The sequence below is a fragment of the Scyliorhinus canicula genome, chromosome 11 (assembly GCF_902713615.1).
Source record: "Scyliorhinus canicula chromosome 11, sScyCan1.1, whole genome shotgun sequence".
NCBI classification, from domain to species: Eukaryota; Metazoa; Chordata; class Chondrichthyes; order Carcharhiniformes; family Scyliorhinidae; genus Scyliorhinus; species Scyliorhinus canicula.
In genome coordinates, this window is record NC_052156.1 from 168,980,013 (window position 1) to 169,000,451 (window position 20,439).

At 47.7% G+C, this 20,439-nt stretch overlaps 1 protein-coding gene across 1 annotated transcript in view; it reads left to right on the forward strand.

Annotated features, from left to right (window-relative positions):
* The window catches only part of LOC119973814 (semaphorin-3E-like), a 269,960-nt gene that overhangs the window by 83,043 nt on the left and 166,478 nt on the right, over positions 1-20,439 (forward strand). The window contains 1 exon segment of the mRNA XM_038812238.1: positions 14,518-14,678. Coding sequence (XP_038668166.1) covers positions 14,518-14,678 — 161 coding nt within the window.

Below are 20,439 nucleotides of genomic sequence, written 5' to 3' on the forward strand. Positions count from 1 at the left end.
GGTAGAGAATCAGCCATGATCATGATGAATAGCGCAGCAGGTTCGAAGGGCCGAATGGCCTACTCATGCTGCCATTTTCCATGTTTCTAAAATTAAAAACAATGAATTATCATTTCTCTGATTGTTTGTGTGATCTTACCATGTACGAAATGGCTGCAGGTCTCACTCCATAACAACAATTAACAGCTGGTTTCTATCAGTTTGTAGCCAATGGGACAGGACACATGTAATTTCACTTGTGAATTAGTCCACATTACATCATGGCTTTGATCCGATGCCCTTCCTGATTATTGAGTGTTAATACTGTCCATTGTGGAGGGTTGTTGCTGAGCATTGTGAGGGTCGAGGCGCTAGAGGCTCATTTGATCATCCAGTTGAAGGTTCCAAGGTGGGCAATGCAAACCCGAGGTTGTAAACAGGGAATAGCAGAAGCCAGAGGGTGGTTTTGGTTGGGTTGGATCCAAGGACTGAAACTGTAATGAAGAACAGCAGAGAGAGCTCTGAGCACAGCAACACGCTGTGCCGATGCCTTCAGTAAATAATCATTAGCATACTCTAGCATGTGCCAAAAAGAATTGTGATTTCTGGAATATTAAAACAGAAAATGTTGGAAACAATTTTCAGGTTTGGCAGTGTCGGTGGGAAGGGAAACTAAAGTGCAACTCGCTGGTTTCACAGCTGCCTTTTTTAGCCAGATCAAACGTGACTCTGTGCAACTTTCAGGTGCTGACGAGGATCACACAGCCAGCTGAGTGGGGTAGAGCCTAAATTCACCGGCAAAGATGAGATTCAGAGATCAGGGCACTGTTCCCAAAGGGTGCCCCTAACCCTTCTCAGTATTGGGGCATCAGAGCACCTTCTATACCCACCAATTCAATCAACTTGCCCCCATCTCACTGCCATCAATGCGGGCATCCCACCCCCCTTACCCCCACACCATCGCTACCCCCTCGGCATAATGGGAGGCCCCAGTGGATTTCCCTGGATGCCCCACCCCGGACCAGCCAATCTGGACTTGCCAACCTGGCATTGCCAGGGGGCTGTGTGAGGGCTCCTTAACCAGCCAGGGGCTATACTCACCTCCGAGTCCCCAGCATGGTCATCACGGCTGGTGTTCATTTTTGGAAACCAGTAGTGATTCCCGTTGACATTACACCACCCGGCGGGGGTGGAGGGGGTTGGGGGTGGGGGGGGGTGGAATGGGTGGGGGACCATATGGTGAACCCAGAAGCAATGGCGTAAAGCTGTTTTTGAATATTAATGTCTATGCAAATACATGGTGATCGGCTTCATCCCCGCGCTTGGATGATTACGTCGCTGGTGGGGGGACAGGGAAGATCTCCAAATGAGATTTCCCCGCCGCAAATCCCGTTATGGCCCTCTGGCGAGAGTTAATGCCCATAACGGGATTTCAATCCATGGCGAGTGGATGTAACCAAAAGAGAAAATGCTGGAAAATCTCAGCAGGCTCTGCAGCATCTGTAAGGAGAGAAAAGAGCAAATGTTTTGAGTCCAGATGACCCTTTGTCAAAGCTTGCTGAGCCCACGTGGTGGGGGTGGGGGGTGGGGGGGAGGGGGGATGAGGGGGGGGTGGTTGTGGGGGTTTACCGGCTGCTCTCCCAGTGGATCCTCCGGTCTTGCCAGCAGTGAATTCTCCCTGTGGGTTTCCTGGCTGCATGGATGGATTCAATGGAATTCAATGGAAAGTCCCATTGAGATCCTGTCACCCATCAACACCAGGCTGCCTCCCGCTGTTGGGAAACATGCTCGAGGGGTGGGGCAGGAAATCCCTCCATCCCTCCATCCCTAAGCTGCTCATTCTGGACTCGGCTGTCGTGAGATTCTGTTTCCGTGGAACAAACACTTACCCATTTTGGGTCATGTTTCTGCCATGGAATAACACAAATATAACAACATGCCTGGCACCAGCACTGCAATCATTGACTATCTGTGAATAGAATATTTAGATTATCATGGCGGTTGTACAATGGGATGAGAATCTGTTTTGCGGTCACATCTGTGGGACTTCCCAGCTCACTGTCATAACAGAGTTATGAATTTTGAGATAAATGTTCTCCAACAGTGCTGGAGCAGCATGGACAGATTGTTCTCTGCTATTGCTGTCCGCAAAATCACTGCCCCTTTCAGAAACCCCCCGACTCTTTAGAGTTAATTTCATTTAACTCAGTTTTATTTGAACTGTAACATCACTTCCAGATGTCAGAGTGAGAAGATAGTGTTCTCATTCCGAGGGTCCGAGCCCCACAGCACAACTTATGGACAGTATCAAGGCTCTCACTGCACTTTGATGCTGAGGAAAGTCTTGTACTGTTGGGTTGATGTCTTTTAATTAGATACTAAATTGACGTTCCATCTAATTGGAGAAACCAATGTTAAAAATCCCATCCCAGTGTTGGAAACTTGGTAGAGAATCCTCCCAGTCTCTTGGCCGACATTCCCCCCTCCGGAACAGCAGCAGTTAATAACCATTCCTCTCACTGCTAGTTATGGAGTGTTATTCGGACAGAAATGGCTACGGTCAATACACTCAAAAATAAATCACTGCCTGATGAGCTTCGAGACCTTCTGGCAACATGCGAAAAGCATCGATATAAATGAAAGCATTTCCTACAAATGCCAAGTGAATTTTCACATTATGATTCTAAAATTCAAAACATATATTTTGCTTTGATTGTTAACTTTATACAACAAATGAAGTATTTTTCTCCAAAACGAGGATAAATGTGCAATTGTGAATCTTGCAGTATCTGTCACCATGCTGCCTGTCTGTAATGTTTGAGGCTGTAGTTTCTGTCATGAGTTGATCAACCACAGGGAGCAAGAACAGAAATCTGAATCTATCCTCAGTATTGAACAGTCTGCATGTGTCGGCAGTGTCCTCTCATTTACAGGCACCAAGTCAACCACACTGGGTTGGGCACTTATTGCCCACTTGCTGCCCACTCACATACGTGATTGCAATAAAATATATTCAATATATTGAAATACATTATGGGCTGGATTCTGCATTCTGGAGATGAAGCACTCCTATGGAATAAGCATCTCAAAGTTTGCAAATGGTACCAAGCTGGGTGAACTGTGACGAGGATGTAGAGACCCTACAACATGATATGGACAGGTTGGACGAGTGGGCAAATCAATGGCAGAAGCAGTATAATTTGGATAAATGTGAGATTATTCACTTTGGAGGCAAAAACAAGAAGGCAGATTATTACCTGAATGGTTATAAATTGGGAGAGGGGAGTGTGCAGCGGGACCTGGGTGTCCTTGTGCACCAGTCGTTGAAGGTAAGCATGGACGTGCAGCAGGCGGTAAAGAAGAATAATGGTATTTGGCTTTCATTGCGAGAGGTTTCGGGTACAGGAGCAGGGATGTGTTGCTGCAATTATACAGGGCCTTGGTGAGGCCACACTTGGAGTATTGTGTGCAGTTTTGGTCTCCTTCTCTGAGGAAGGATGTTCTTGCTCTCGAAGGAGTGCAGCGAAGGTTTACCAGACAGATTCCAGGGATGGCGGGACTGTCATAGGAGGAGAGATTGACTAGGTTGGGATTGTTTTTGCTGGAGTTCAGACGAATGAGGGGGGGATCTCATAGAGACTTATACAATTCTAGCAGGACTAGACAGGGTAGATGCAGGAAGGATGTTCCCGGTGGTGGGTGTGTCCAGAACCAGGGGTCACAGTCTGAGGATTCAGGGTAAACCATTTCGGACAGAGATAAGGAGACATTTCTTCACACAAAGAGTGGTGAGCATGTGGAATTCATTGCCACAGGAAGTAGTTGATGCTAAAACATAGAATATATTCAAGAGGCAGCTAGATATAGCACTTTAAGCGAATGGGATCAAAGGTTACGGGGAGAAAGCAGGATTCGGCTATTGAGTTGGATGATCAGCCATGATCGTGATTAATGGCGGAGCAGGCTCGAAGGGCCAAAAGGTCTCCTCCTGCTTCTATCTTCTATGTTTCTATATTAACCACTCCTGGTCTTTGTTGGTGTGAGGAGCAGAGCCCAGGATCGATTCCCTCTCCTTTCCCATGTAAATTTATGCATGGAGGAGAGTTCACGGGATTATTTGAATCTTTCCACTGGCGTTAGCGTGTAGTTCGCTGCCGATGGAGAACTGGAGCATCGGATCAGGATCCGTGCCTGGTGTTGATTCCGTTTGTAGCCCAACGTTTGATTCTCCATTGGAGTGGAAACGCGCTACCTGTGGCGGGTTGCAGAGATCCCACCCCCAAATTACACAGATTATTTCACACATGGAGACCTTTAGTAACTTGAGGAAGCCAGCGGCAGTGGAAGAAGGATTTATTGAGCTATGAATGCATTGCCCAGGGCAGTAACTCCCTCCTTATTGGGACCACCAACAACTGTGGGCCCTGCTTGGGCCGGCTTTTATAGATAGTCAGGGCCGAAGTGCCTGTACTGCGCTGTAATGTTCTATGTTCTCTCCAATAGAAGCAGGCTGGTTCTACCAATGATGTTTCAATTTTTAAACACTTTTATCGTAATACCCCAAAATCTGGATTATTCAAACAGCAAAATTCACAAAGTTATCTATTGATGACTCTGTTCTTTTAAAATGATTTATTTCATAACCATTCCTAGTTGTAAAATTCGGCTCCATCTGAAATGTGAACATGTCTTTCCTCATTTTACAAAGGCCAATCAATCTGCTCTGTGTTTTCAGTATTTTCTGTTAGTTTTTACTATTTGCATTTTTTCTTCCACTTAATTCAATTGTGCTCGAGACAAATGGTGGAATTAGCATTGTTTATATATCTTGTAACCCAGTTAAAATCTCATCCTGAATTTGTGCTGGATGATATAAACATTTCTGGTGAGATTCTGCAAAAGCTCCGACAAGATGTTTATTTTGCAATCAGCTCCTTGGATAGACTGCTGTCTACTGAGTTTATGGGCACGTTTAATCTAAGTGACAATAATGAAGAGAAATCCAATTGCATTCAGCATTTGTATTTGGTAAACTGCCTTTGGGGTGTGAGTGGGTTGTGTTTGGAAGAGGAGTCATTCTCTTGCTATTTCTTTTTGTTAAGCAGCTCTATCTAGCTGTGGTAACTTCTAGATCATTTAACACTGGAGCAAAATGATTCAAACTAAATTGTTTTGAGACATTGTTTTTGTTGAAGTTTCATTTGGACTCAACGGGTCTGTGTCTTTTATAGAATGTGCAATGAGATCTCTCACAGTAACAGAGGCGGCTGTCTGATTAGCTTTTGTATTACAAGAGGTCTAAACATGAACAGCTTCACCCGCTGTCAAAGCAAAAAAAAACATCAAGGACTGAAATTTGAAATAAAATGAATAAACGCTGAACTTGCACACGGCAAAGTGGTCAGCTGTGAAAAGGAGCAAAAGATAAATGGATATGTTAAACTTGTCTTGAGCCCAGATCCCGTTTTAAATTACAGGAATTCCACATGTGTTTGCCAGCAAGTTCCATCGAACACGATCCAGCGCTGTGTGTATTTCAAAAGCAGTCACAGATATGATGACGTAACCTTTACAGTTAGTGTTGAAATAAGGATATTCGAGTTTCAGCAAATGCTACAGGCGCGACTGAACCAAACAAAATCCGATTCTGTTGTGGGCGGGATTGGGAGGGTGTTTCCTGGCTGGGAGCGCTGGGAATGGCTCTGCTATAGCTGGGAGCGCTGGGAATGGCTCGGCTATGGCTGGGAGCGCTGGGAATGGCTCGGCTATGGCTGGGAGCGCTGGGAATGGCTCTGCTATGGCTGGGAGCGCTGGGAATGGCTCTGCTATAGCTGGGAATGCTGGGAATGGCTCTGCTATGGCTGGGAGCGTTGGGAATGGCTCTGCTATGGCTGGGAGCGTTGGGAATGGCTCTGCTATGGCTGGGAGCTCTGGGAATGGCTCTGCTATGGCTGGGAGCGCTGGGAATGGCTCGGCTATGGCTGGGAGCGCTGGGAATGGCTCGGCTATGGCTGGGAGCGCTGGGAATGGCTCTGCTATGGCTGGGAGCGCTGGGAATGGCTCGGCTATCTAACAGCACTCTGCTGTTTCAGACCCCGCCGGGAACGCCCCCCCCCCACTCCTCCCAGCCATCTCTCCCCCGCCCCCCCCCCCACTCCCCCCCCCCACTCCCCCCAGCCATCTCTCCCCGCCCCCCCCCCCCACTCCCCCCAGCCACCTCTCCCCCCCCCCCCCCCCCCCCCCCCCCCCGCTAGGCCACACTGGCCGGAATTTCCTGCAATGAGGAACTCCAATTGGCGGAGCTTCTCAGTGCGAGACGGGATCAGGATGTGAACTTGTCACAGCGCCCCATTCTATCACCCCCCCCCCCCCCCGACTAGACCCCAGACCTCCCCCAATGCCCAATTCACCTGTTGGGGTGTCTACAGTTGTCCCCCCCCCCCCCACATGCTGGAAGGACACCACTGGGCCAGATCCCCGGCGCAGCCAGAATGCCTGCCTGGCACGCTGGCAGTTCCCCTACCAGCCTGGCAGTGCCACCTGGGCACCCTGGCAATGCCAGTCTGGCAACTAGGTGGCACTGCCAGGGTGCCCATGTGGCACTGCCAGGGTGCCCAGGTGGCACTGCCAGGCTGCCCAGGTGGCACTGCCCAGGTGACACTGCCAGGGTGCCCAGGTGGCACTGCCAGGCTGCCCAGGTGGCACTGCCAGGGTGCCCAGGTGGCACTGCCCAGGTGCCCAGGTGGCACTGCCCAGGTGACACTGCCAGGCTGCCCAGGTGGCACTGCCAGGCTGACCAGGTGGCACTGCCAGGGTGCCCAGGTAGCAGTGCCCAGGTAGCACTGTCAGGTCGCCCAGGTAGCAGTGCCCAGGTGGCACTGCCAGGCTTCCCAGGTGGCACTGCCAGGCTTCCCAGGTGGCACTGCCAGGCTTCCCAGGTGGCACTGCCAGGGTGCCCAGGTGGCACTGCCAGGCTTCCCAGGTGGCACTGCCAGGGTGCCCAGGTGGCACTGCCAGGCTTCCCAGGTGGCACTGCCAGGGTGCCCAGGTGGCACTGCCAGGCTTCCCAGGTGGCACTGGCAGGGTGCCCAGGTGGCACTGCCAGGATGCCCAAGTGGCACTGCCGGGCTTCACAGGTGGCACTGCCAGGGTGCCCAGGTGGCACTGCCAGGCTGCCCAGGTGGCGCTGCCAGGGTGCCCAGGTAGCAGTACCAGGCCTGCTGTGCCAAGGTGGTGGATGGCATCAGCAGTGCCAGGGTGCCACCCTGCCCTGGGGCCAACCACCAGGGGCCCTCCGATCGCCTGGGAGATTGCCAAGTGCCGGTACACCTGGGACCAGTTTGTGGCAGCCAGTATTAATCGGCGCTCAGCTGAGATCTCCTCCCCGAGGCCAATAGATGCCGGGTGGCCATTCGGTCCGGGGTCAGCACAGTTAACTGGGTTTTTAAACTCACTTACCTGTGTGAGACTGGGTCTCATCAGATCTTGCGAGGCATACGGACCTTTGGGAATGCTGGAGGAGGCCGCTCCCGGGATGTACTGGCCACATGCCACCCTGGTTCCGGTGGATGCAGCCGCCTTGGGAGGTCTCAGGAGAGCAAAGCTAATCCGCGCGTCTCTCTTGTTCACGCTGTAGGGCGAGCATCAGGAGTACGGAGATTCCTGGAGTCACCTGGGCGGATGTCCCTGGAGTGTCCCGCTGCTGGTCCTCCTCCCTATGGGTGGCCGATGGCTTCTCTTCAAGAATGAGTCCTTGAAGAGAAGGGGAAGTTGGAATAAGATCGAGCTGCTCATATCCCTCTTGTGTTGACAATGTTGGAGGTCATCTACGGCGTCAGCGATTGATCTCAGTCCATACAGCACTGCAGGACAGAGACCAGGGTCTCCATGGTGGCCGCCATCTTGCCAATGTTGACCTTGGTGCATTGCCGGTGTGACCACCTCAGAATGGGACTCTGTTATAATCTGGAGTCTCAGCAAGGAACGCCTTCCTGAGGCTGCACTATTCCTGCACTGAGGAACTCTGCTCACCAGAACTCCACATTATTAAATGGTGCCCCAATCTCTCAACCCCCTGACACAACCCCCTGACACAAACCCCCCCCTCCCAAAGCTCCAACTCACCTAAAAGGAGGTCCTCAGACCCCCCTGCCCTCTCCCTGCACCCCACCTCACATGGACATGGCACCATCCAGAGTGCCAGGCTGGCAGTGCTAAGGTGCCTGTATGGCACAAGCAGTGCCAGGACATCACCCTGCCCAGAGGCCAATCACCCAGGATTCCCTGGGAGACCCCACCCCCACAAGTGCTGTTCCGCCTGATCCCCGTTTAGGAGGACCAGGACTGAATGGCACTTGCCTGAGGTCTCCAAGGGGAAGGCGTTAGATCCCACGGTCTCAGGTAGATCAGGTGAGCTGCATATCAGAGTGAGAATACCTGCTCACTTTAATCTGCAGATTTGCCAAATATTCCCACCTACAATGGCCGGGATCCGGATTGTTGCATCTTGTGAGGCGTAACGAGCCAGGTAAATCCCGGAAGAGGTCCCTCCCAGTATCTAACCACTGCGTTGTGCCCCATTCTGGCGAGACCCAGACCGGTAGATCGAGCCATAGTTACAATGAATTGATTTCAGCCTCTGTCAGAGCAGCCAGTAACTTCTTTCAGCTGATCTGATGCTATTGTGTACAAGGTGCACAAGGTGATGAGAGGCATGGATAGAGTGGATAGCCAGAGACTTTGCCCCAGGGCGGAAATAGCTGTCACAAGGGGACATAATTTTAAGGTGATTGGAGGAAGGTATAGTGGAGATGTCAGAGGTAGGTTCTTTACACAGAGAGTGGTGGGTGTGTGGAATGCACTGCCAGCAGAGGTGGTGGAGTCAGAGTCATTAGGGACATTTAAGCGACTCTTAGACAGGCACATGGACAGCAGTAAATTGAAGGGGTGTAGGTTAGGTTGATCTTAGATTAAGATAAATGGTTGGCACAACATCGTGGGCTGAAGGGTCTGTACTGTACTGTACTGTTCTATGTTCTATTATAGCTGGAGTGGAGGTCGGGAATATTAGAAGATTCTCAGTAATCTGAGCGGGATATTGTAGTTGAATTGCCAGGAGGCTAACTCTGAGGTGAATTTAAAGGTGGAACAGACTGCGAGGGAAATTCCTACTCCTGCTTTTAAGATAATTCTATTTATTATTGACTCAACCCCGTTGTCCTGCAGTTGGTTCAACAGCTTTCCAGAAGTTATTTCAGATCAAATCTCTCACTGATCTTGCTTTTGTTTAAATGTTTTAAAAGCAGGTACAAACATGGCTGCCTTAACCACCTGATCTATACCAGTGCAAACAGCTTTCCTCAATGAGGTAGTAGGTTGGGTTGATACACTCCCGGTGTGGCCTGTCACAGTTTGGCTCATTGTGTTTGAGATGTGGAACCAGCAAGGTTCAATTAAAATTAACGAGACACATATTCTGTCCAACACCCTTTAAGTTTCGACAGGAAGGTTTTCAGCCCTCGGTTTTGGCTGGTGGGAATGATAGCTGGGGTGGAGAATGAGGGGTAGTCTCATAATGGCAGTGGGCAGTGCCAGATGCCAGTGCTGGGGCAGTGCCAGGAGCCAGTGCTGGGGCAGTGCCAGTGGGCAGTGCCAGGCAGCAGTGCCAGATGCCAGTGCTGGTGCAGTGCCAGTGGGAAGTGCCAGGGAGCAGTGCCAGATGCCAGTGCCAGGGGCCGTGCCAGATGCCAGTGCCAGGGGCCGTGCCAGATGCCAGTGCTGTGGCAGTGCCAGTGTGCAGTGCCAGAGGACAGAGCCAGAGAGCAGTGCTCGGGGACAGTGACACGGGGCAGTGCTTGGGAAATGCCAGGTGGAAGAGCTGGACAACAATGTTGGGGCAGTGCCCGGGAGAGCTTCCATTGCGGAGGACCATGGGAGGATTGGAGCGGGGGCCTGGTGGTGGAATCCTTATTTTTATTTTTGTTAAATCGGGTGCCCAAATCTCTTGAAGGTGGAGGTTTCCGATGGGGCAGATTTGTTCAGAGTCAGCAGCAAAGCGCTTTTCCCGTCTGAGTTCAAATGAGAGCAAATTCCGCCCCAGCGTCTCTGTTGTCCATGGTGAGAATTGAAGGTGAACCAGTTGGTATCACAAACTCCACACTTATCGCTAGTTTGGGTAAATTGCTGGTTTAGCACGTGGGCTAAACAGCTGGCTTGTAAAGCAGAACAAATCCCGTAACGGCCTCCCCGGACAGGAGTCGGAATGTGGCGACTAGGGGCTTTTCACAGTCACTTCATTGAAGCCTACTCGTGACAATAAGCGATTATTCTTATTATTATTATTGGGCAGCACGGTCGCACAAGTGGCCACCACTGTGGCTTCATAACACCAGGGTTCCAGGTTTGATTCCCCGCTGGGTCACTGTCTGTGTGGAATCTGCACGTTCTCCCCGTGTGGGTTTCCTCTGGGTGCTCCACTTTCCTCCCACTGTTCAAAGACGTGCAGGTTAGGTGGATTGGCCTCGCTAAATTGCCCTTTTTGGCCAAAAGGTTAGGTGTGGTTATTGGGTTATGGGGATAGGGTGGAAGTGAGGGCTTAAGTGGGTCGGTGCAGACTCGATGGACCGAATGGCCTCCTTCTGCACTGTATGTTCTATGTTCTAATACCAGAATGGGTTTAGCCAATGGAACAACTGAACTCTTGAAGTATGATAAAGTTACAAGGGGTTCGATACTTTCGGCACCAAAAGCAATGACAGCTCACAACGTTAAACATATATTGGATTGTAGATTTAAATATCAAATCTCTTTCTCTTCGATGTCACCAGGTTAGATACACAGGTACTGATGATTGAATTGTTGCATTATTCCTGTGTGTACCTGAGGATTACCAATGTGCTTCCTCTGAGATATAGAGAAGACATCTGTAGTTCTGAGCAACATAATCAGCTGATGGATCAATTTATTATAAAATAGAAACTTTGTACATTTGCCCATTGTTAGTTCAGCATTTTACTTTACAATAACGTTCAGTGTAATGATCATATTTTGTCTCGGGGTGTTTACCAAGAATAAATACACAGATTAAATAAAAATGAATTATGTTCTGTGCATCATTGATCGGAATATTTCCTTGTTGTTTATATTCTTTAGTACATGATAAAGATATGGTGCCAAATTATTTAATTTTTCCTTGGAGGGGAACCATACGATGTTACAAACATGTTCCATTCCACAGCGTAACAATAAGAGTGTACAATCTAATAAATTTTGGTTTGACCCAGCACGTGTCGTTGGTTAGGAACACCGGACCAGCAAAGACATTATGAAGGCTTAATTCTTTCAAATCCCTGAAGTATGTAATGTGGGGGTTGGAGAGGCTCGCAGGGCGTCCTGTAACGTGTTCCGTCAGAAACTGGATAGATTGATCCGCGCACCACCTGCTTCAAATCAGCAAACAGTAAAAGGATGACTTTCCCCGGCTCGTGTTTGTGGAAAGCACTGACCCTTACCCAAAAAGCCGAAGGGATTTAATCGCATTCCCAGCTCTTCACAGCACAGTCACGTCGAGCCAGAAATTCTTAAACACTGACGAAGAGGGAAGGTTGACGATGAACTGCAGCTTTGCGCCGGGCAAACTATTGAGTGCTACCCTGGCATTTGTAGAATTTGGTGCAACAGGGAATTTGGGATTTCATCTCTAAAATACTTTAAAAATAGTGTTAACAAATGAATTATAACTAGGCTGAACTTTGTCAACACAAAATGAATCTACAGTTACACAGTCTGAGATAACATGATTTTATAGGAAAGTGGAAATATATAATATATATATAGAGAGAGAGGGACACGCCGTCCTGATGATTCCCTTATTTCCTCTATATTCCTTCATTTTTGCCGTTATCATTTTTGATCCATGACCATTCGCTGCATAACAGAGATTCCGTTTTGGACACTGTTCAGGAGAATGACCTCTCAGGTGGAAGCAGCAACAGCCAAATTCATTGCACTACAGGTGGCTCTGACCCTTACCCAGGGAGGAGTAAAAAGTGTGAGAATGTAATAGTTACCGAGGACTCAATTGTAAGGGGAATAGACAGGCATTTCTTTGGCTGCAAATGAGACTACACGATGGTTGTTGCCTCCCTGGTGCTGGGGTCAAGGATGCCTCGGAGCGTTTACAGGACATTCTGGAGGGGGAGGGTGAACAGCCAGCGGTTGTGGTGCACATCGGTATAAACAACATGGATAAAAAAAGGGATGAGGTCCTAAAAGCAGAATACATGGAGTTAGGAAGTTGAGCAGTTGGACCTCAAAGCCATTGAGCTCAGCATTACTGCCGGTGCCACATGCTAATCTAATCTAATAATCTTTATTAGATTACTTTTCACAGTAACCTCTGCAGTAAATTACTGTTAAAATCCCCTACATGCCACATTCCGGCGCCTGTTAGGGTACACAGAGGGGTAATTCAAAATGTCCAATTCACCAAACAAGCACGTCTTTCAGGACTTCTGGGAGGAAACCGGAGTATCGGGAAGAAACCCACGCAGACAACGTGCAGACTCCGCACAGACAGTGACCCAAGCCGGAATCGAACTTGGGTCCCTGGCACTGTGAAGCAACAGTGCTAACGACTGTATATTCAGAAAGAATGTTCCCGATGGTCGGGGAGTCCAGAACTAGGGGTGATAGTTTGAGGATAAAGGGTAAACCTTTTAGGACTGAGGTGAGGAGAAATGTCTTCCCCCAGAGAGCGGTGAATCTGTGGAATTCACTACCACAGAAAGTAGTTGAGACCAAAACGTTGTGTAGTTTCAAGCAGCACGGTAGCATGGTGGTTAGCATAAATGCTTCACAGCTCCAGGGTCCCAGGTTTGATTCCCGGCTGGGTCACTGTCTGTGCGGAGTCTGCACGTCCTCCCCGTGTGTGCGTGGGTTTCCTCCGGGTGCTCCGGTTTCCTCCCACAGTCCAAAGATGTGCGGGTTAGGTGGATTGGCCAGGCTAAATTGCCCGTAGTGTCCTAAAAAGTAAGGTTAAGGGGGGGTTGTTGGGTTACGGGTATAGGGTGGATACGTGGGTTTGAGTAGGGTGATCATTGCTCGGCACAACATCGAGGGCTGAAGGGCCTGTTCTGTGCTGTACTGTTCTATGTTCTGAGGGATTAGCTATAGCTCTTGGGGCTAAAGGGATATGGGGGGGGGGGGTGAGGAGGCGGGATCAGGGTATTGAACTTGATGATCAGCCATGATCAGAATTAATGGCCTCCTCCTGCTTCTATTTTCTATGTTTCTATGATGCTTATTGGACATGTATCTTTCAGTCAAGCAGCAAAGACAATGAAGAAATCAAGAAGCTGCAACACAGTATATAATGCTGCTAGCTTTGGACAACAGAACCCAGATGTTGTGGCACCTGAGAGATGGATTGGGACCCCATCTCATTGCACATTCCCCCTTCCTACTTTATGGCCATTCAGATAATAGTATCTCTTCCCATTTTTGCTACCAAAGTGGATAACCTCACATTTATCCACATTATACTACATCTGCCATTCATTTGCCCACCCAGTCAGCCTGTCCAAATCACACTGAAGGATCTCTGCATCCTCCTCACAGCTCACCCTCCCACCCAACTTGGTGTCATCGGAAACTTTGGAGATATTACATTTTTTTCCCTCATCTAAATCATTAATCTATATTGTGAATAGCTGGGATCCCAGCACCGATCCCTGTCGTACCCCACTAGTCACTGCCTGCCAATTTGAAAAGGACCCATTAATTCCTACTCTTTGTTTCCTGTCTGCCAACCAGTTTTCTATCCATCTCAATACACTAAAGTCCCTTCAAACTCACAATCTCCTAACCCCATAATCCCATGCACTTTAATTTGACATGCTAATCCCTTGTGTGGGAGTTACATTCGCACAACACAAGTGCAGCTCCAACAACACTCAAGAAGATCCACACCATCCAGGACAAAGCAGCCCCGTTCGATTGCTCCTCCTTCCAGAAACATTCAAACCCTCCACCACCGATGCACAGTGGCAGCCGTGTGTACCATCTACAAGATGCACTGCAGTAACTCACCAAGGTCCCTTAGACAGCACCTTCCAAACCCACGCCCACCACCATCTAGAAGGAGAAGAGCAGCATATACCTGGGAACCCCACCACCTGGAGGTTCCCCTCCAAGCTACACACCACCCTGACTGGGAAATATATCGCCGTTCCTTCACTGTTGCTGGGGAAACATCCTGGAACTCCCTCCCTAACAGCACAGTGGGTGAACCTACACCTCAAAGGTTGAGGCGGTTCAAGAAGGCAACTCACCACTATCTTCTGAAGGGCAACTGGGGATGGGCAACAAGTGCTGGCCCATATCCCGTAAATTAATTTTAAAGAACTACATTTAAGTATTGTCCTGGGTTATGGGTGACTTGAATCTAAAATTTTCCAGCGAGCTCTTACTGTGTCAAAGTAACTACATTCATATTTGCCTCAATCTCCATAACTTATTCTCAGCCTTTCCTTCTTCCAGAGTTGTGGGAGCTGAACAGGACCACAGTATTCCATGGACCTCGTGGATACCTTGACCTGCGAACAGTTCTGCTGGATGAATATCAGGACCGGCTGTTTGTGGGAGGCAGAGACCTTGTATATTCACTCAGTTTGGATCGCATCAGTGAAGATTACCAAGAGGTAAAGTAGAACAAGCTTGCTAGAGATACACAGACACGGCTTTTGCATTATTAGATCCATTTGTTCCTAACTCTAACTGCTCTTTAAAACATTTGAAAAATGGAGCTCAAAGAGTCAAAGTTTCTCACAAATCAGTGGTTTCACGAGGTAACAATTTGAGTCCAGCTGATATTTGATATCTTCTGCCTCCCCTAAAGTGACTAGAATGTTATCTCTGAAGAACTAAACATGTTGGGAACTTTAACCGGCATATACTTCATTGCAGAGTTAAGAATACACAATAACAATGACAAATTTCATTTATATAACTGTCTTTAATACAATAGACTGTCCCAAGACAATTCACAGGAGCATCATAATCCACAATGTGACAGCGAACCTCAGGTGCTCATGTTAGGCTGGTGACCACAATCATGGTCAAAGAGATTGGTTTTAATGAGAGTTTGAAAGGAAGAAAGTGAGATGGACAGGCAGCAAAGTTTAGGGCAGGCATTCCAGAGCTTTGAGTCCCAACATTTAAAGGAACGGCTGCCAATGGTGGAGTGATTAAATTTAGGAATCAAGAGACCAGAATTAAGGAGGATTGTGGGGCTGGAGGAGAGTACAGACGTCAGGAGCGATGAGACCACGGAGGGATTTGAAACCAAGGATGAGAATTTTAAATTGATCTGTCGCTTAATCAGAGGCCAATTGAGGTCGTCAAGGACAGAGGTGATGGACAAATAGGACTTGGTGCGAGTTGGAATACAGGTAGCAGAGTTTTAGATTCATTCAAGGTTACAGAGAGCAGAATGTGGTAAATAAATACTTTTCGTCAGTATTCACTCAGGAAAAATATAATGTTGTGGAGGAGAATGCTGAGACCTTAGAATAGATGGCATTGAGGTGCGTAGGGAAGAAGTGTTGGCAATTCTGGACAAGGTGAAAATAGATAAGTCCCCGGGGCCTGATGGGATTTATCCCAGAATTCTCTGGGATGCCAGGGAAGAGATTGCTGAGCCTTTGGCTTTGATTTTTAGGTCATCATTGGCTACAGCAGTAGTGCCAGAGGACTGGAGGATAGCAAATGTTGTCCCTTTGTTCAAGAAGGGGAGTAGAGATAACCCCGGTAACTATAGGCCGGTGAGCCTAACGTCTGTGGTGTGTAAAGTCTTGGAGAGGATTATAAGAGATACGATTTATAATCATCTAGATAGGAATAATATGATTAGGGATAGTCAGCATGGTTTTGTGAAGGGTAGGTCATGCCTCACAAACCTTATCGAGTTCTTTGAGAAGGTGACTGAACAGGTAGACGAGGGTAGAGCAGTTGATGTGGTGTATATGGATTTCAGTAAAGCGTTTGATAAGGTTCCCCACGGTCGGTTATTGCAGAAAATACGGAGGCTGGGGATTGAGGGTGATTTAGAGATGTGGATCAGAAATTGGCTAGTTGAAAGAAGACAGAGAGTGGTGGTTGATGGGAAATGTTCAGAATGGAGTTCAGTTACGAGTGGCGTACCACAAGGATCTGTTCTGGGGCGGTTGCTGTTTGCCATTTTTATAAATGACCTAGAGGAGGGCGCAGAAGGATAGGTGAGTAAATTTGCAGACGACACTAAAGTCGGTGGAGTTGTAGACAGTGTGGAAGGATGTTGCAGGTTACAGAGGGACATAGATAAGCTGCAGAGCTGGGCTGAGAGGTGGAAAATGGAGTTTAATGTGGAGAAGTGTGAGGTGATTCACTTTGGAAAGAATAACAGGAATGCGGAATATTTGGCTAATGGTAAAATTCTTGGTAGTATGGATGAGCAGAGGGATCTCGGTGTCCATGTACATAGATCCCTGAAAGTTGTCACCCAGGTTGATAGGGTTGTGAAGAAGGCCTATGGTGTGTTGGCCTTTATTGGTAGACATGATGTGGAGATGCCGGCGTTGGACTGGGGTGAGCACAGTAAGAAGTCTTACAACACCAGGTTAAAGTCCAACAGGTTTGTTTCAAACACGAGCTTTCGGAGCGCAGCTCCTTCCTCAGGTGAATGGCGAGGTATGTTCCAGAAACATTTATATAGACAAAGTCAGAGATGCTGGACAATGCTTGGAATGCGAGCATTTGCAGGTAATCAAATCATTACAGATCCAGGGAGAGGGATAATCACAGGTTAAAGAGGTGTGAATTGTCTCAAGCCAGAACAGTTGGTGGGATTTTGCAAGTCCAGGCCAGATGGTGGGGGGTGGATGTAATGCGACATGAATCCAAGATCCCTGTTGAGGCCGCACTCATGCGTGCGGAACTTAGCTATAAGTTTTTGCTCGGCAATTCTGCGTTGTCGCGTGTCCTGAAGGCCGCCTTGGAGAACGCTTACCTGGAGATCAGAGGCTGAATGCCCTTGACTGCTGAAGTGTTCCCCGACTGGAAGGGAACATTCCTGCCTGGTGATTGTCGCACGATGCCCGTTCATTCGTTGTCGCAGTGTCTGCATGGTCTCGCCAATGTACCACGCTTCGGGACATCCTTTCCTGCAGCGTATGAGGTAGACTACATTGGTCGAGTCGCACGCATATGTGCCGCGTACCTGGTGGGTGGTGTTACCACGTGTAATGGTGGTATCCAAGTCGATGATCTTTTTACTTTATTGGTTGAGGGATTGAGTTCCGGAGCCATGAGGTCATGTTGCAGCTGTACAAAACTCTGGTACGGCCGCATTTGGAGTATTGCGTACAGTTCTGGTCGCCTCATTATAGGAAGGACGTGGAAGCTTTGGAACGGGTGCAGAGGAGATTTACCAGGATGTTGCCTGGTATGGAGGGAAAATCTTATGAGGAAAGGCTGATGGACTTGAGGTTGTTTTCGTTAGAGAGAAGAAGGTTAAGAGGTGACTTAATAGAGGCATACAAAATGATCAGAGGGTTAGATAGGGTGGACAGTGAGAGCCTTCTCCCACGGATGGAGGTGGCTAGCACGAGGGGACATAGCCTTAAATTGAGGGGTAATAGATATAGGACAGAGGTCAGAGGTAGGTTTTTTACGCAAAGAGTGGTGAGGCCGTGGAATGCCCTACCTGCAACAGTAGTGAACTCGCCAACATTGAGGGCATTTAAAAGTTTATTGGATAAGCATATGGATGATAATGGCATAGTGTAGGTTAGATGGCCTTTAGTTTTTGACTTCCCATGTCGGTGCAACATCGTGGGCCGAAGGGCCTGTACTGCGCTGTATCGTTCTATGTTCTATGTTCTATGTGGTTTACCAGCCAGGAATGTGATAGAATAGTGAAATCCAGAAAAAAACAAAGACATAAAGAGACATGGATATAAACCATATGCAAAATTAACATCTCTGATTGGTCCAGAAAATTAATCACCTGGTGCCTATTGGACAGTGTAAAGATTATACCTGAGAATCTAATACAGTGGATCTTTCACACTGAAAATTTACCACCTGCCATATTAAAGTGCTCTCCATGGGGTGGAGGTCATTTAAAAACACCTCCTTCCATATTTATTATCATACCTTTTTGTGAATTTGGTTCAGTCAGCGTGAAACTCCCCATGAGAAAGCTGCTCAGTGACATGAACCCTGCAGCATTGCTACTTAAAAGGCTCGCAGCTTTACACACTCTTTGCCATTTGCCTTTTTGGCTTTGGGTGACATAGACATAGAATTTACTGTGCAGAAGGAGGCCATTTGGCCCATCGAGTCCGCACCGGAAAGACCAACCCACCTAAGCCCACACCTCCACCCTATCCCCTCAACCCAGTAACCCCAACTAATCTTTTTTGAACACTACAGGCAATTTAGCATGGCCAATCCAGCTAACCTGTACATCTTTGGACTGTGGGAGGAAACCGGAGCACCCAGAGGAAACCCACGCAGACACGGGGAGAACGTACCGACTCCGCACAGACAGTGACCCAAGCCGGGAATCGAACGCGGGACGTGAAGTTAAAACTCACCACTATTCTTAGAATTCCTCCTATACCAAAAAAAGGTCGATATTCTAAATGGTGAACAGGGATTCTCACTCCCTGACTCCGATGCAGGCTTCGGTGGGTGCTATTTAAGTCAAACTATATTTTCAAGTTATCCCCCAGTATAACCCATACCTTCACCGAAGAATATTACCTACTTAACCCTTAGTAGCATCGATGTCCTGGGTCCTGCGTTGTTAAGGAAGTAAAGTAGGCTAATAACCACTTTTTCAGGTTAAGTTAAGTTATTTTATTATTATATTTTTTCTTTTAAAAGCTGCAAACACTTTCTTTACAGAAAGGAAAAAAGATCTTGCTTCTGGCTGCTGCTGGTTGGTTGTTTGAGACCTTCAGGCCCACCTTGACACTCAATCTTCTTAAAATCTGGTCTTCTTGAGATGTATTTGCTGGTGAACTCGGTTGCTGTGTCCTGTCCTTCCCATGTACTGAGCTGTGAGAGCTGGCTCTGGCTCTGCTGGCTGTCCCCTTTCTTCAGGTTTATATTCTCTTTCTGAGAGTTATTAAGTTTTAACGACTTTATTGTAAATGGGCTTGTTTCACTTTGATAGTTTAAAAGTATCTTTGATGTAAACATTTTACTACAACTAATTATTCATTTTGGGCATATCGTCTCCTCTCAGATCTGATTAAAAAATGCTTTGGTTTCAATAGTTAACTTTTATTTCTGTGATTTCGAATCGTTTAATTTTCCAATTGTCCCCAGCTCATAACTTTGCCTTTGATTTTGACTTAAATTATGTTTCTCGTAGACAGGTCGTCTCCAATTTTCTTTTAATTGACTTGATGTTCATAGAATTTTACACTTTAGAATTGACACCAAATTCGACTGAGCATCTTCCATCCTTTCCAGCTGTTTACTAAGAGAGTTTATTTCAATTAAGGTGTGAGACTTTGCTTTTAGTTGTATGCTAAAATTTAACTTGGTTATGACTTGAAAGACCTGCCTGTTTTAAACATTCGTCACTTAATGCAATTGAAACTCTCATCCATGCTTTTCCAGATGCTTCCTGAGATAGTTACATTCCATGAAGGTGTGAGCCATTGTTTTAGCTTACCACATGAAACCTATGTGTTTGCTAAACCTTCTTGTGAGCAAGAATCTGCATTTTATAACCCTGCTCTTTGAAGCTGCTATTAAACTTTTGTGGGATCTTTCCCTGTATCCTCTCAAACCAGATATTGCCAGACTTCCATGTTTCAAATGACACATTTTTCTGTATTTTCAAGAACAGATGCTGGAGCTGTGAAGCAACAGTGCTAATCACAATGCTACCGTGCTGACTTGGCTGATCTTCCACATTCTAACTCAGAAATCCAAATTCTGTTGGCAAGTTTTTTTGCTGGAACTGGAATTTTGGTTTTCCTTCAAAATAAATTTATTCACATCAATCTGATGAATTTCGCTTTGGGGTTGTTGGATCAGAGAGCGCAGTGGAATATTAAGAGAGAGAACAGGAGGAGGTGAGAGACAGGCTAGTACCCACTGTGAGAGGTGAGAGCAAGGTGGGTACCCATTGTGAGCTGTGAGTGAAAAGCGGGTACCCACTGTGGGTTTTCAGGGAATACAACTCCTCCCTCCCCTTTACGATGAATGTGATGGGCGGAATTCTCCGCTCCCCACGTGGCGTGGGAGAATCGTGGGAAGGCCTCCCGACATTTTTTATGACCCCTGGCGCCCCCAGCAATTCTCCCCCAACTCCCGCTCAGAAATATCGGCGCTCGCTGTTTTTCACGCCGAATGGCGATTCTCCGAGCCGGATGGGCCGAGCGGCCAGTCCTTCACGCCCGT